General features: G+C 54.4%; 1 protein-coding gene across 8 annotated transcripts in view; it reads left to right on the forward strand.

The window, feature by feature from the left end:
* Positions 1 to 13,806, forward strand: part of MYO1B (myosin IB) — a 158,554-nt gene that overhangs the window by 66,407 nt on the left and 78,341 nt on the right. For all 8 annotated transcript variants that reach the window (XM_080667320.1, XM_080667324.1, XM_080667322.1 and 5 more), the window contains exon 4: positions 8,734 to 8,828. In XM_080667320.1, coding sequence (XP_080523446.1) covers positions 8,734 to 8,828 — 95 coding nt within the window. The remainder of the gene's footprint in view (positions 1 to 8,733; positions 8,829 to 13,806) is intronic.

Raw genomic sequence — 13,806 nt, forward strand, 5'->3', positions numbered from 1 at the left:
AGAGCCACGGGCTTGACGAACGCCAGGCGTTGACGCTGAGGCAGGCGGCTGTGGGCGCTCAGGCCAGAAATGAGGAAAAAGCGCTTATTACTAGACTGACATAAAAACCGACTATGAAATGAATTGGAATGGCTAGACTGCCCCCCAGAATAAGCAGTTGTGGTGGGAATTTGTTTTTTGTGTTTTTAATTTATTTTTTTATTGTTTAAAGTATTACAAATAGTAGTACCTATGTTTGCTTCCCCCCCCCCGCCCCACCCAATTGACCTTCCCCCAGCCTCCCCTACCCCCCGGCACATGCCCTCACCCCCTCCCAGTGTCTTGCGTCCATCGGTGTGCTTATATGCATTCAGACAAGTCCTTCGGTTGATCTATTCCCCGCCCCCAACCCTCCCCAGCCTTCCCGCTGCCGTTTGACCGTCTGTTCGATGCTTCTCTGCCTCCGTATCTATTTTTGTTCATCCGTTAATGATGGTCTTTCTTATCCATAAATGAGTGAGATCATGTGGCATTTTTCTTTGCTGACTGGCTTATTTCACGGAGCATAACGAGAGGGACTTTGTTTTTGATGTATTTACTGGCAGCAGAAAGGGTTATCCTGTGGACTGGAACTCGGTGGGACTGTTTCCGAGTCGGGAATAAGAGATGGTGGTTGGTGTTCCTTTTGTGAACAGAAACTGAAAATACTTTGCGGGCTCCTGGAATTTGAATTGAGAGCCTGGTTGTCGCTGTCCTTTCCCCCAGATCAGGTGTGTTTGTTCCTTCCCGGACGGGGAAAGGACGTCATCTCCTCGGCCCTGCACGTCCTCTGGCCTGGCCGGGCCTCGGTTCAGAGGCGGCCGCTTTCCAGACGGGCCCCTCGTCGGAAAAGCCACGCGTTCCTCTCCTGGGTGTCCTGAGGGCTGTGGTGGGGTCACTGCCCCCTCACACTGCCTCACTGGGGCTTCGGTATCTTTCCTGTTAGGTTTTCAGCGTCTAGAGGAGAGATTCCCTTGGTCCTCATCCTCAAAACCCGGGGTGAGGACCCGCCTCGGACTCCTGGGTGCCCACCTCGTGGCTCTTCGCCTCCAGCCTCCACCCACTGCTCCGTTTTCACGCGGAGGACAGTGATTCAGGGTAGCGGAGCCATCCACCCTCCAGCCTCCACGCACTGCTCCGTTTTCACGCGGAGGACAGTGATTCAGGGTAGCGGAGCCATCCACCCACCAGCCTCCACGCACTGCTCCGTTTTCACGCGGAGGACAGTGATTCAGGGGAGCGGAACCATCCACCCTCCAGCCTCCACGCACTGCTCCGTTTTCACGCGGAGGACAGTGATTCAGGGTAGCGGAGCCATCCACCCTCCAGCCTCCACGCACTGCTCCGTTTTCACGCGGAGGACAGTGATTCAGGGGAGCGGAACCATCCACCCTCCAGCCTCCACGCACTGCTCCGTTTTCACGCGGAGGACAGTGATTCAGGGTAGCGGAGCCATCCACCTTCCATGCGTGTGTGAGGTCAGACCTGGAGCAGCCCCGGCCGTGGGATCCGCCTGCTGCGGGCCCCGGCAGGATGCTGCCCCTGAGGCTCCCCCTGGCTCTGCGCTCAGGGCCCGATTCAGGAGGAGGTTCTCAGCCACACAGGGCAGTGCCCCTGGATTCCAGAGGCGGCTCCGGGCCGGGGAGGCAGAAGTTTCCTCCTTACGGTCCGCGCTCCCGTCCGTCCTCTCCTCCCCGGCGCAGCGTGGCCTCGCCCTTTGCTAAGGCCTGTCTCCCGGACCTGGCTTTGCAGTCCACCTTTGAAGAGAGGCCTCCTTGGCCAGCCCAGCTTCCTCTCCGTCTCCATCGGGTGTTGGCTGACTGTTAGGTGCCTCTTGGCCCGCAGGCCCTGCGCGGGGCAGAGGGAGGAACGCCATTAGGCTTTTGAGAATGACCAGGCCCATGGGGTTGGGAGGATTTGGGAATTTGGGTGTCTTCCTCATAAAAAGGCTCTAAAAGTGTTTCTAAAACCTTGAAAGAAGACTACCTCACGTCCTCAGAGCTCCTTGCTGTGTGCTGTGGCCTGTCATCCATAACTAGCACGTGGCTTTTTGAAATAAAGAGCCGTGTGTGTCAATGCCGATGCTGCAGGTAAAGGAAGTTCTTGGCTAGTTACACGGGATTTCTGTTGTCCCTTCAAACAGTGTAACACCGTGAGCTATTCCATATGGAACATCCAGAGGTGGGGTGTTTGTCCTCTTAGTGGTTATATGTGACTGTCAAGATTAAAAAATACCTTTGAGTCACGTAATAAGAGACCTGGTGTGCCCTGAGGTTGGTTCAGGCAGTCTGTGAAATTTCACAGAAATACGGCGGGGTCTGCTTTTAGCAAACCAAGCTAAGTTTAAACTTGTGTGTCTTTCTGCCGCGTACTGTTCTAACACCTGACCTTTGAGCTTTATTTGATGTTTTACTGTTATCACTTCAAAACAGATGTCACCTGAAAACGATTAGTCTCAGGTGAGATTATTTCTGTGTTACAGGCACTAGAAACAAACCTTCCCAGTGATGCAGCCAAAAGAAATCCGTGTAGCTATGTAGGTTTGGGATAAAAGAATGTATATGAACTTAGGAAATTCGGTGTTGATAAACTATTCCTAGAAGAATGGGTGTCGCTCATTTGAAAGATACGGAAGCCCCGCCTGCACTCTGCTGTATGCTCTGCCATGACCTGGCCGAGCGAGCGTCCTCTTCATGCTGAGATGGCCGCTGGGGACGTTAGATGCATAAGGAGAAAAGCACAGCGCGTGTTTTTTTGACCCATTGTTTCCGCCTGGTATTTCTTTTTCCGTCTTATTTCCTTTCGGCCTGTTCATGTCTTTGTATTTTAAGAGTGACTCCTGCAGGCAGCATTTAATTGGGGTTCACTTTTGTGTCCACTGTAACATTCTCTGCCCTGTAATTGGGGTATTTTGTCCATCAACATTTAATGTAATTATCGACGCGGTTGGGTTTAGGTCCACCATTTAACAATTTATTTTCTGTTTGTCTCTTCTGTGTCTGTTCCTCTTTTTCCTACCTTCTTTTGAATTATTTGATTTTTTTTTTTTTTTTTAGAATTAGGTCTGTTTACCACCTCTCTTTCCCCAATTCTGTTCTTTACGTTTGTCTTCGTATTCTTTCCTTTTTGTTTCATAGCGTACATTTTTAAAAAATATATATTTTATTGATTTTTTTTTCAGAGAGGAAGGGAGAGGGATAGAGAGTCAGAAACATCGATGGGAGAGAAACATCGATCAGCTGCCTCCTGCACACCTCCTCCTGGGGATGTGCCCGCAACCAAGGTACATGCCCTTGACCAGAATTGAACCCGGGACCCTTCAGTCCGCAGGCCGACGCTCTGTCCACTGAGCCACACCGGTCAGGGCTTCATAGTGGACGTTTTGACCATTGCGATTTATTTTGAAGAGAGACCCACGTCTGTGTTTTATCTTCCCTTGTTCCAAGGCTTGGGTGGTTAGGAATGCTTATAACATTGTGGCCCTGAGGAGATAACTGCATGGTTGTAAAGATACTAATTTACCATGTTTGTATTGGCCTAGGACATGAATGCAATAAGCCTTCCCAGGATGAAAAGTTACAGTTGTCTGTAATAAATAACTATAAGGACTTTTTTTTTTTGAAGTTTTCCTTTAAGGTGTGACAGGGTGAAGGAATGTTTGGTGGGAGGCATAACTAATCAAGGTGCTCTTTTCCAGTGGGTGAGCGATTTCTGCATTATGACTATGAGACAATGACAAAGAACGATTTAGCCACAGTAATATTTCACACGGGAGGTCAACATCTGCTTTTCCTGAAGAACAAACAAGAAAGCAAGCGAACAAAACCCCTCAAGGTTACCAAGCCAAACATGCCACACGCCATTTCTTTTCTCCCTTTCCTTCTCTTCCATGTCCTTCTTAGGGACCACACCAGCCTTCGATCGGGTTCGATCTGAAGTTAGAAATCGGTGGAACACTTGGATGGTTAGGGAGTTTTTTTAAAAAAACACGCACCGCTTTTTTTGTTTTGTTCCTTAGTTTTGGAAACACCGGTTTTTAGGGCTGCCCCAGGGCTGGGAAGGAACGACATAGTAGTTGAGCTTTGTAGGTGTCAGTTGTGGGTGAGAGTTTTGAGGCTGCGCTCTCCTAAGAGGGTCAAATTCCAAAGCAGAACTCCCCTGATGGGATGCGAGAGGCGTGCTCTAGGGTTCAAGACGGAGGGGAAGGGGACACGCTACCATGTAGAGAGCTCTCGAAGAAAAAGACCTGAAATGAAAAGCTACAGGCGGTGACCTAGGTCCCGGAAAGGTGCCCGGGACACATTTGTTCTGTCCACCGCTCTGGCCGGCGGAGAGGACCAGCACACGCCCTCGGATGGGGGCCCTGCAGCGAGTGCTTTCGCATGCAGCTCGCCGGGGAGCCAGAGACGGAGCCGCCGGGCGGGCTCGGGGCCGCGGGAGCTGTACCTGGCGGTGCTGCGTCGTCGGAGCATCTGGTTGGCTTTGCCGTCGGTGAAATGAACTCAGAAAGGACGTGGCCGGGCCGGGCCTGCCGTTGCCCTGAGGACCTTCCAGGAAGGCAGAGCCACCCTGCGATGAACGTTCCGGACAGGACCAGAGGGAGGAGGAGCATGAACAGCAGCTGGATGATTTGGAACGTGCCACCCCACCCCGTCCTGACTGCACATCACTGAGGAGCCACACCCAGCTGCTCCGGCCTCGGAGCGACAGGTCGCTGTTGGCGGCGACCGAGGGTTGGGGACCTGTGGCGCCCGGTGAGCCGCCGCTGAGCTGATCTGGAAGGAGCCACGGCCAAGGTCGGCCTGCCCGCCTCCATTCTTAGCGTGCAGCGAGGGACAGAAGACGCGGGGAAAGCTGCTCCGCTGTGGCGAGCGAGGACCCACGCGTCCCCTTACGTGACCGTCACTGGGTGATGATAAACCGCTCGTTGGTGTGCGTGGTAGATAACAAGGCTGCTGTGTTCGCAGAATAATGGGAAGCATATGGGTCGCAACTGTTTTGAAGTAAAAAGTCTCTGAAGTTTATTTAGGCTCCTTAATTACAGGGCAGCTGGGAGGCGGGCGTGTGGGTTCAGTGTGTGGTTACGTGTTGGCATGGTGCTGGTCCGTGCCGATGCTGCCAGAGGGAAGGGGCAGGATGGGGACAGGGCCTGTGTCTTCAGGGCCCACCCTTGGGCCTTCCTTCTTTCCTTCCTTCCTTCCTTCCTTCCTTCCTTCCTTCCTTCCTTTCTTCCTTCCTTCCTTCCTTTTTTTCTTTCTTTTTGCTTTGTTAATCCTCACCCAAGGATATTTTTCCATTGATTTTTAGAGCGAGTGGAAGGGAGGGAGAGACCGAGGGGAACATCTATGTGAGAGAGACACATCCATCGGTTGCCTCCTACACGCACCCCGACCACGGCTGAGGGACCTGCAGCCGGGTTTGTGCCCTTGACCGGAATCGAACCCGGGACCCTTCAGTCCGCGGGTCAGTATTCTATCCACTGAGCCAAACCAGCCAGGGCCCTTGGGTCATTTCTTTAAGCAGCGACGTCAAGGCCAGTGTTCGCACAGAACGGGTAGGGTGACCTCTGTCCTGTGCTTGAGAGGCTGTGCCCGCGGCCAGCCCCGATTCCCCGGTGCTGGGTACTTTAATTTGGTGAAATTTCCTGGCAGTTGGAAGTCGGGGCTCTCTGGAGTCCTGGAAGAAGAGCAATCAATCCCTTCGAGCCTTTCTGTGAGATTCTAACGTACTCGCCACTGGATGAGTTGTGCCCAGTTTTGGAGACAGCAGTGAAGTATGGCTGTCCGTGACAGACAAGAAAAAACAAGCGCTCAAGTTAGGTGCTTTGACTTCAAGTCCACCCATGGCAGGGTCCTGCTGACCTTCTGAAGCCGTATGTGTGTGTGTGGGGGGGCGCATGCGTGCACGCATACACAGTCATATGTGGTTATTCCTTTGGGATCTAGTGATAGTCCCGGGAGCATGGGAAAAGGCCCGGATTAACCAGCCCATGCGGAGGTGGGCGAGTGCATGGCTGGGAAGTTCACTGGCATCGCCCCTGTGCCGTCTGCCTTCCTGGCCGAGCGCCCATCGTGACATGGTCCGAGGGGGAAGGGGGGCGGGAGGGGCTCATCGGACAGCGGGCGGGGCCTCGTCCCCTGTGAAGGTCGCAGGACGTGCTCTCCTGTTTACCGCTCCTGGGGGGGGGGCGGGGCTCACGCCACACCCTGCAGGGGCGTGGCAGCACGTGGCGGGAACCCACACATTGGTTCGTTCATGGCTTGGTCCTGGCGACGCCTCCCGTCTCCAGCTCCGGATGAAAGTGGCCTGTGGCCCCGAGGAGCGTTCACTCTGGGAGGGATCCGGGGGGTGCGTAACTGATCACCCCACGGAACGACTGCGGACATGTCTTCAGGGCTGTGTCCCCTTAAAGCGCTTTCGCTGCCTCATCGCAGCTCGCGGGTGTGGTCTGTTTCCCACCTGCACACGGATGAGCCCAAGTTCAGCCGGATGACTGCCTGCAGGTGGGGCCGGGCGCAAGCCGTGGTAGATGCCGTGTCCCTGGGCTTGCGGTGGCCGCCCGGCAGGGAGAATGGGCATCTCGGGTCGCCTCTCGGCCTCGGTCGAGTCGTTTTCTCTAAGGAGGCGGACACGGCCTTCCCAGGGCTGTTGGAGGGTGAATCTGCTCCCGGCACATGGACGGTGCCCAGTACATTGTGGGTATCCACGGCTCCCCTCACTCGCGTTGGAAGAAAAGCCCCAGGCCTGGATGGCAAGGCCACGGGGTCCTGTCCCGAACGTAAACCCTGCCTGTGTCCGGCTTCACCTGCCTCCATGTGTGCCGTGGCCCGGCGCCATCCGCATGCCGAGGGGACCGCCCGGGTCGAGGGCAGGGCCAGTGCTGGCCGCTTGGCCTCAGTTTCATCGTCTGGAACGGGGTCAACAACCGTTTACTCACAGTGGTTTTGCTGTGATTTTTAAATGATTTCACGGGAAGGGCTTGGGGGCGTGCTGGTTCCCGGTCACTCTGCCGGTTCTGTCTGGTGGCCATGCCCCTGCCTGCCCGCCTGCCTGCTCACAGCCCTGTGGTGGCCCCGTCACTCCAGGCTTCTCTCCGCTCGCTGATGAGTTAGGTGCAAGAGGTTTCCCCAATTAAGGGCATGTGGTCAACATGTCGTTCCGTTAAGCTGGAGGGAGCAAAGGACATCCTGGATTGTGAGGAGGGGTGTCCACAGGACGCCTGGCGGCCTTCCTCGACCTGAGGCCTTGGCCGTCCTCGGGGCTGGAATTGAATGAGACCCGGGGCAGAGCCCCCGTTCGCCCGGGGGACCGTACAGCTTCTGTCACTGGTGAAGGCAGTAGGCCCGGATGTAGCTTAGTGATGGTGATATCAGCTATTTGGTATTTGCGGCCATTTTTCTCATGTTTGAACACATTTTTGTCCTCGTTATTTTGAAACTCCAGTGAATCGTCCTGAAAGGGTCAGCGGTGTCCGGGTGTGGACGTGCGATGTAACATTTCCCTCCTGGGTCCTCTGAACTGCCTGGATGCTAATAAACAGAGCCAATAAACAGAGCGTATGCGTTGCATACAGCATAGTGTGAGAGACAGGACGTCAGTGCCAGCCTAGCCTGGTTCATGGCGAATGCGTGGGGAAAGGCAACATGGGCCACGCAGAGTGGATGTTATGTGTTCACTTTAAGAATCGGCGGGAAATGGAGTGCGATGTCTCATCGTTCTATCTGAAGCACATCAACGGGCCTTGAGGGGGCTGTGGTTACATGTGATGGCCTCATGGTAGTGAGCTGCACCCTAAGGTTACATGTGGTTACATGTGATGACCACGTGGTAGTGAGCTGCACCCTAAGGTTACATGTGGTTACATGGGATGACCTCATGGTAGTGAGCTGCACCCTAAGGTTACATGTGGCTACATGGGATGACCACGTGACAGTGAGCTGCATCCTGTGGTTACATGGGATGACCACGTGACAATGAGCTGCACCCTAAGGTTACATGTGGCTACATGTGATGACCACATGACAGTGAGCTGCGCCCTAAGATTACATGTGGTTACATGGGATGACCACGTGACAGTGAGCTGTACCCTAAGGTTATATGTGGTTACATGGGATGACCATGTGGTAGTGAGCTGCACCCTAAGGTTACATGTGGTTACATGGGATGACCTCATGGTAGTGAGCTGCACCCTAAGGTTACATGTGGCTACATGGGATGATCACGTGACAGTGGGCTGCATCCTATGGTTACATGTGGTTACATGGGATGACCACGTGACAGTGAGCTGCGCCCTATGGTTACATGTGGTTACATGGGATGACCACGTGATAGTGAGCTGCATCCTGTGGTTACATGTGATGACCACGTGACAGTGAACTGCGCCCTAAGGTTACATGTGGTTACATGGGATGACCACGTGACAGTGAGCTGTGCCCTAAGGTTACATGTGGCTACATGGGATGACCACATGGTAGCGAGCTGACCCTAAGGTTACATGTGGTTACATGGGATGACCACGTGACAGTGAGCTGCGCCCTAAGGTTACATGTGGCTACATGGGATGACCACGTGACAGTGAGCTGCACCCTAAGGTTACATGTGGTTACGTGGGATGACCACATGGTAGTGAGCTGTGCCCTAAGGTTACATGTGGTTACATGGGATGACCACGTGGTAGCGAGCTGACCCTAAGGCCTTGTTTCCATCGCCCTGCAGCTTTGCCCTGTCCGACGAAGCCTACCGGTCCCTGCGAGATCAAGACAAGGACCAGTGCATTCTCATCACCGGGGAGAGCGGAGCTGGGAAGACAGGTAAGACCACGGGTCAGCCTCCCTCTCTCCACGCGATGGCAAGTGCCGCTCGCCGGGCCACCAGGCGCCTTTGCCACAGGCTCTGGGTCTCCGGGCTGCCTGCCTGCCTAGGGGAGGCCGGGTCCTCGGGCCCCGCGAGGCCGCAGCCACAGCTCCTCTCTGCGGAGAGGTGAGGGAGGCCAGGAAAGGCTGACGCCTCCTCGGCAGCCCGCAGAACTGAGAGTTTTGCATGCAGTGTTGGGTGGGCTGTCTGTATTTTCAGTGCCATGGTTCAGATGAGGTGCAAAATGTTGCGGAACCAGATAGGAACCTCTGTATATTTTTGGCGGGATTATGCCTTTTCCCTTGTGCTTGTAATGAGAGCGGTTTGTATGATGGGTGGCCTGGGGTGCGAGGTGATGGTGCCCGGTGCCCGGCGACCTGGAGAGGGCTGGAGAGAGCTGCCCTGGAGTGCACACCCTACAGGCTCCCCCTGCTGCTGTGGGGTCTCCTCCGCGGAGCTGAGGGTCCAGGAAGGAGGAGGCGGTGGGGAGGGAGATGGTGGTTGCATGTCCGTGTCACCTGTCACATGCTCTCTTTTAAAATGACAGTCACAGACAACGGTGCGTTAGTTTCAGGTGTGCATCCTAGCGATCCTACCCGTATGAACCTCACGATGAGGTCACCTCGGCCTGTCGTCACCACGGTCACTGCTCAGAGCTGTGCTGTTGCTGACTGCATCCCAGCCCGGGCTCGCGCATCCCTGAGGCGTATTGACAGCGTGTGCTTGCGTTACAGCTGAGACGGGTCGTTGGTCAGTTCTGCTGGTTTGCCAAAGTGGGATTTAAGGGTTTCCACTTTCTTGGCTATTTCGTTGTCAGATTAATAACCTTGATTTCCACCTGCCCGGCGTGCCTCAGTGGTTGAGTGCCGACCTGTGAATCGGGAGGTCAGGGCACGTGCCCGGGTTGCAAACTCCATTCCCAGTAGGAGGCAGCCTACCAACGGTTCTCTCTCATCGTTGATGTTTCTCTCTCTCCCTCTCCCTTCCTCTGTGAAATCAATCCTATATAATAAATGGCTAACATGCAAATTGTCCCCTCCACTGGGAGTTCAAACAGGAGTTCGACCAGGGGCTGGGGCCTGCCTGCCAACCGCCCGCGGCCCCTCCCCCTGGCCGGCCTGGCCTGGCCCGATGAGCCCCAATCAGGGTGGGCCGGCCAGACCCCACCCATGCACAAATTCGTGCACCGGGCCTCTAGTAAAAATATATTTAAAAATAATAATGCAAGAATAAACGGTCGCACCTCCTCACAAGTGTACACCTACTTTTGCCCCGCCCTGAGCTTTCTGAGGGTCTGGCTGTACCCATGTGTTCCTGAGTGAGTCACCGATGTGGGCTGTGGCCGCTGGTTTTGATGCATTTTGGCAGTTTCTCATCTCGGGAACATATGCGCCAAGAAGACAGTGTGGCCACTAATTGGCCACGTCAGCGACCTCCTCCTTCTGGGAGAGTCGAACCAGCGCTTCCTGGTGGAGGGCGGGCCCGTCTCCTGGTGGCTCTGGATCTGCCTTATGGAAAAACTGAGAGGGGGTTGCTGGGACCGGTTCAGAGGGTTGGCATTCATTCTTTCCTTTTTTCTTTTTTGTTCCTCTTTTGTTTTGTTAATCCTCACCGGAGGATATTTTTTCCATTGATTTTAGAGAGAGGCAGGGGAGAGAGGAGAGAAAGAAAAACATTGATGTGAGAGAGCCACATCAGTTGGTTTCTTCCCACTCGTGCCCCCACTGGGGTGGGGAACCTGCAACCGGGGTTACGTGCCCTTGACCGGAATTGAACCCTCGAACCTTGGGTTTGTGGGCCGACATTTATTGAGGACCCAGTACAGGGGTGGGCAAACTTTTTGACTCGAGGGCCACAATGGGTTCTTAAACTGGACCGGAGGGCCGGAACAAAAGCATGGATGGAGTGTTTGTGTGAACTAATATAAATTCAAAGTAAAGGAGCGGAGGGGAGAGCAAGAGAACCCTGTGCTCTTTCGGCTCCGCGGGCCGGATGGAACAGCCGAACGGGCCGGATCCGGCCCACGGGCCGTAGTTTGCCCACGGCTGGCCCAGTATGTGCTAGGCACTTTGCCTATCATCCCTCTTTTCAAGAAGAGTCGTTACTAACCGCTTAAATCACCATGTGGTAGCAGGGGGCTTATTTTATAAGAAGTGTCTGCTTCACTGGGTCGTGAGCCCCCTGGGGTAGCTGATGCTGTCGTTGGTCTTCAGTGCTGGAGACACTCTGACCTGCAGGGTATGTCCTGTGACACGAGGGGAGACGTGTGAGCGCGTGGGGTCCTTTGGGCCCTATTTATTTCAGTATTGCTATGCTAAATAAAACATTCATTATGGCCCAGCCGGCGTGGCGCAGAGGTCGAGCATCGACCTATGAACCAGGAGGTCGCGGTTCGATTCCCGGTCAGGACACATGCCCGGGTTGCGGGCTCGATCCCCAGTGTGGGGCTTGCAGGAGGCAGCCGATCCATGGTTCCCTCTCCTCATGGATGCTTCTATAATAGTGCCCAAGTAGCTCTAGGCCAGCCGTGGGCAAACTACGGCCCGCGGGCCGGATCCGGCCCGTTTGGCTGTTCTATTCGGCCCGTGGAGCTGAAAGAGCGGAGGGTTCTCTTGCTCTCCCCTCCGCTCCTTTACTTTGAATTTATATTAGTTCACACAAACACTCCATCCATGCTTTTGTTCCGGCCCTCTGGTCCAGTTTAAGAACCCATGGTGGCCCTCGAGTCAAAAAGTTTGCCCACTCCTGCTCTAGGCAGTGAGCTCACAGTTTTCTGTTGTGGGTGCAAAGCGCTTGCAGAAAACGAGTCAAGCACTGATGGGGGCGGGGCGGCGGAACATACGGGAACCATCCCCACGCGCTTCCTAGGACATCAGAGGGAATCTGGGCCTGGGAAGATGATCCTGACGTCGGAAGGCACTGCCCATATGTGGTTTCTAACTTCCCAGCTGCTTCAGTTTCCAAGCACGCCCAGCCGCCGGCTTACAGAGTCAGGGAGCTGCCTGTCCCGCTCCTGAAGGCCTTTTCTTCTGAACCCCAACCACCGGTCTGCGCTCCATCTGCCGGGCTCTCTGCCCGTCGCTGAGTGGATGTCACCGGCCCACTGCGGCCGCGGCACACGAGTGCTCAGGCGGCGCGTCTCCCCGGGAGAGCTGAGCGAGCGCAGGCCAGGATGTGGCGAGCGGCCTTTTGTGTGTTCCACGTGAGAAAGGCCCCTTGGACCCGCGTGTTTCATGTGAATCACCGGAGATGCTTTGGGCCAACTTTCTGAAGCAAGGCCACTCCTGCTGAGTTGTAGTTCCGTGAAAACCTTGCCGCTCGCGACCGCCTTGGAGTAGAGGCTGTGCTTCTCATTCGTGCACCCCGAATAGACCAGCCGGCGGCCGCCTGCGGGCGGGTCGTATGGAGGCACGTCGCTGGGTAACGCTGCCGCACCGAGGCCTCGGGACTGCTGAGGGCGTTCTTCCAAGCGGCAGAGTCCAGTCTCGTTGCACACAAACAGGCCCCGTTGACTCAGCAATCTCATTCTTTTTTTTTTTTTTTTAATCTTTTTTGTTGGAAGTATTACAGATGCCCTCCTTTCCCCCCATTGCCCCCTTCTAGCCCGCCCCCGTCCCCGCCCCAGGCCCTCACCACCGTGTTATTTACATACAAGTTCTTTGGTTGATCCATTCCCCCCCCACCCACCCTCCCCCGCCTTCCCTCTGAGATTCCTCTGTCTGTTCCTTGCTTCCATGTCTCTGGATCCACTCCGCTCAGCAGTTCGTTTTGTTCATTAGATTCCGCATACGAGTGAGATCATGTGATCCTCGTCTTTCTGACTCAGCAGCCTCATTCTTTAGGACACTGGGCCACCGGACCTGGGCAACCTGGGTCCCTAGGAAACTTCCGGGATCTGAACCGAGGAGGTAGAGAGGGATACGAGTAGATAAATGTGTCAGGATGTGCGTGTGTGTAGATGAGTGGTTCTCTCTGTACCCGCTCCGACCTGTATCATATAAGTCTTACATGATCTGGGGGTGACCTGTCTGTTCCGCGGATCTCTGAGTGCATACACGGACGGACACCTGTTACCTCCCAGATAAATTTACAAGCAGCTCTGTGAAGGGAACGCAGAGGGAGCCTTGCTTATATTCACATCTCTTTTTTTTTTTTTTTTACCTTTTGGACTTTGTGATTGAGTGCCTGTGGAGCTGCTTTATGAACGTGCAGGTTTTGATAGCTTAGTGGTGAGATTCCCATCCTTTTGTCCTCGTGGCACAAATGACTTTCATTGAAATATTCCTATTCCGTTTCTTATTCACCCATTGCTATTTCTTTCTTTTTTTTTTTTTTAAATATATTTTATTGATTTTTTACAGAGAGGAAGGGAGAGGGACAGAGAGCTAGAAACATCGATGAGAGAGAAACATCGATCAGCTGCCTCCTGCACACCCCCCACTGGGGATGTGCCCGCAACCAAGGTACATGCCCTTGACCGGAATCGAACCCGGGACCCTTCAGTCCGCAGGCCGACGCTCTATCCACTGAGCCAAACCGGTTTCGGCACACCCATTGCTATTTCATAGGGCTTTCTTTCATAAAAATATTACACGGTTATATGATTATGTAATCCTATATATTAAAAGCCTAATATGCAAATCCACCAGATGGCGGAACGACCAGTCGCTGTGACGTGCACTGACCACCAGGGGGCAGACGCTCTATGCAGGAGCTGCCCCCAGCCCGCAGGCCCCAGGCGGACCAAGGCAGGTGCCAGTAGAGCCACCGCCCCATCCCCCGATCGCCCCGCCAGTTGCCCTACAGATTGGCCCTGATCACCGGCCAGGCCTAGGGACCCTACCCGTGCACGAATTTCATGCACCAGGCCTCTAATAATTACATAATAATATAATTCACAGCTTAGTACGAGGTATCAGAGAATTCAGAGTTAAA

Source organism: Plecotus auritus (genome assembly GCF_963455305.1).
Source record: "Plecotus auritus genome assembly, chromosome: 5".
Classification (NCBI taxonomy): domain Eukaryota; kingdom Metazoa; phylum Chordata; class Mammalia; order Chiroptera; family Vespertilionidae; genus Plecotus; species Plecotus auritus.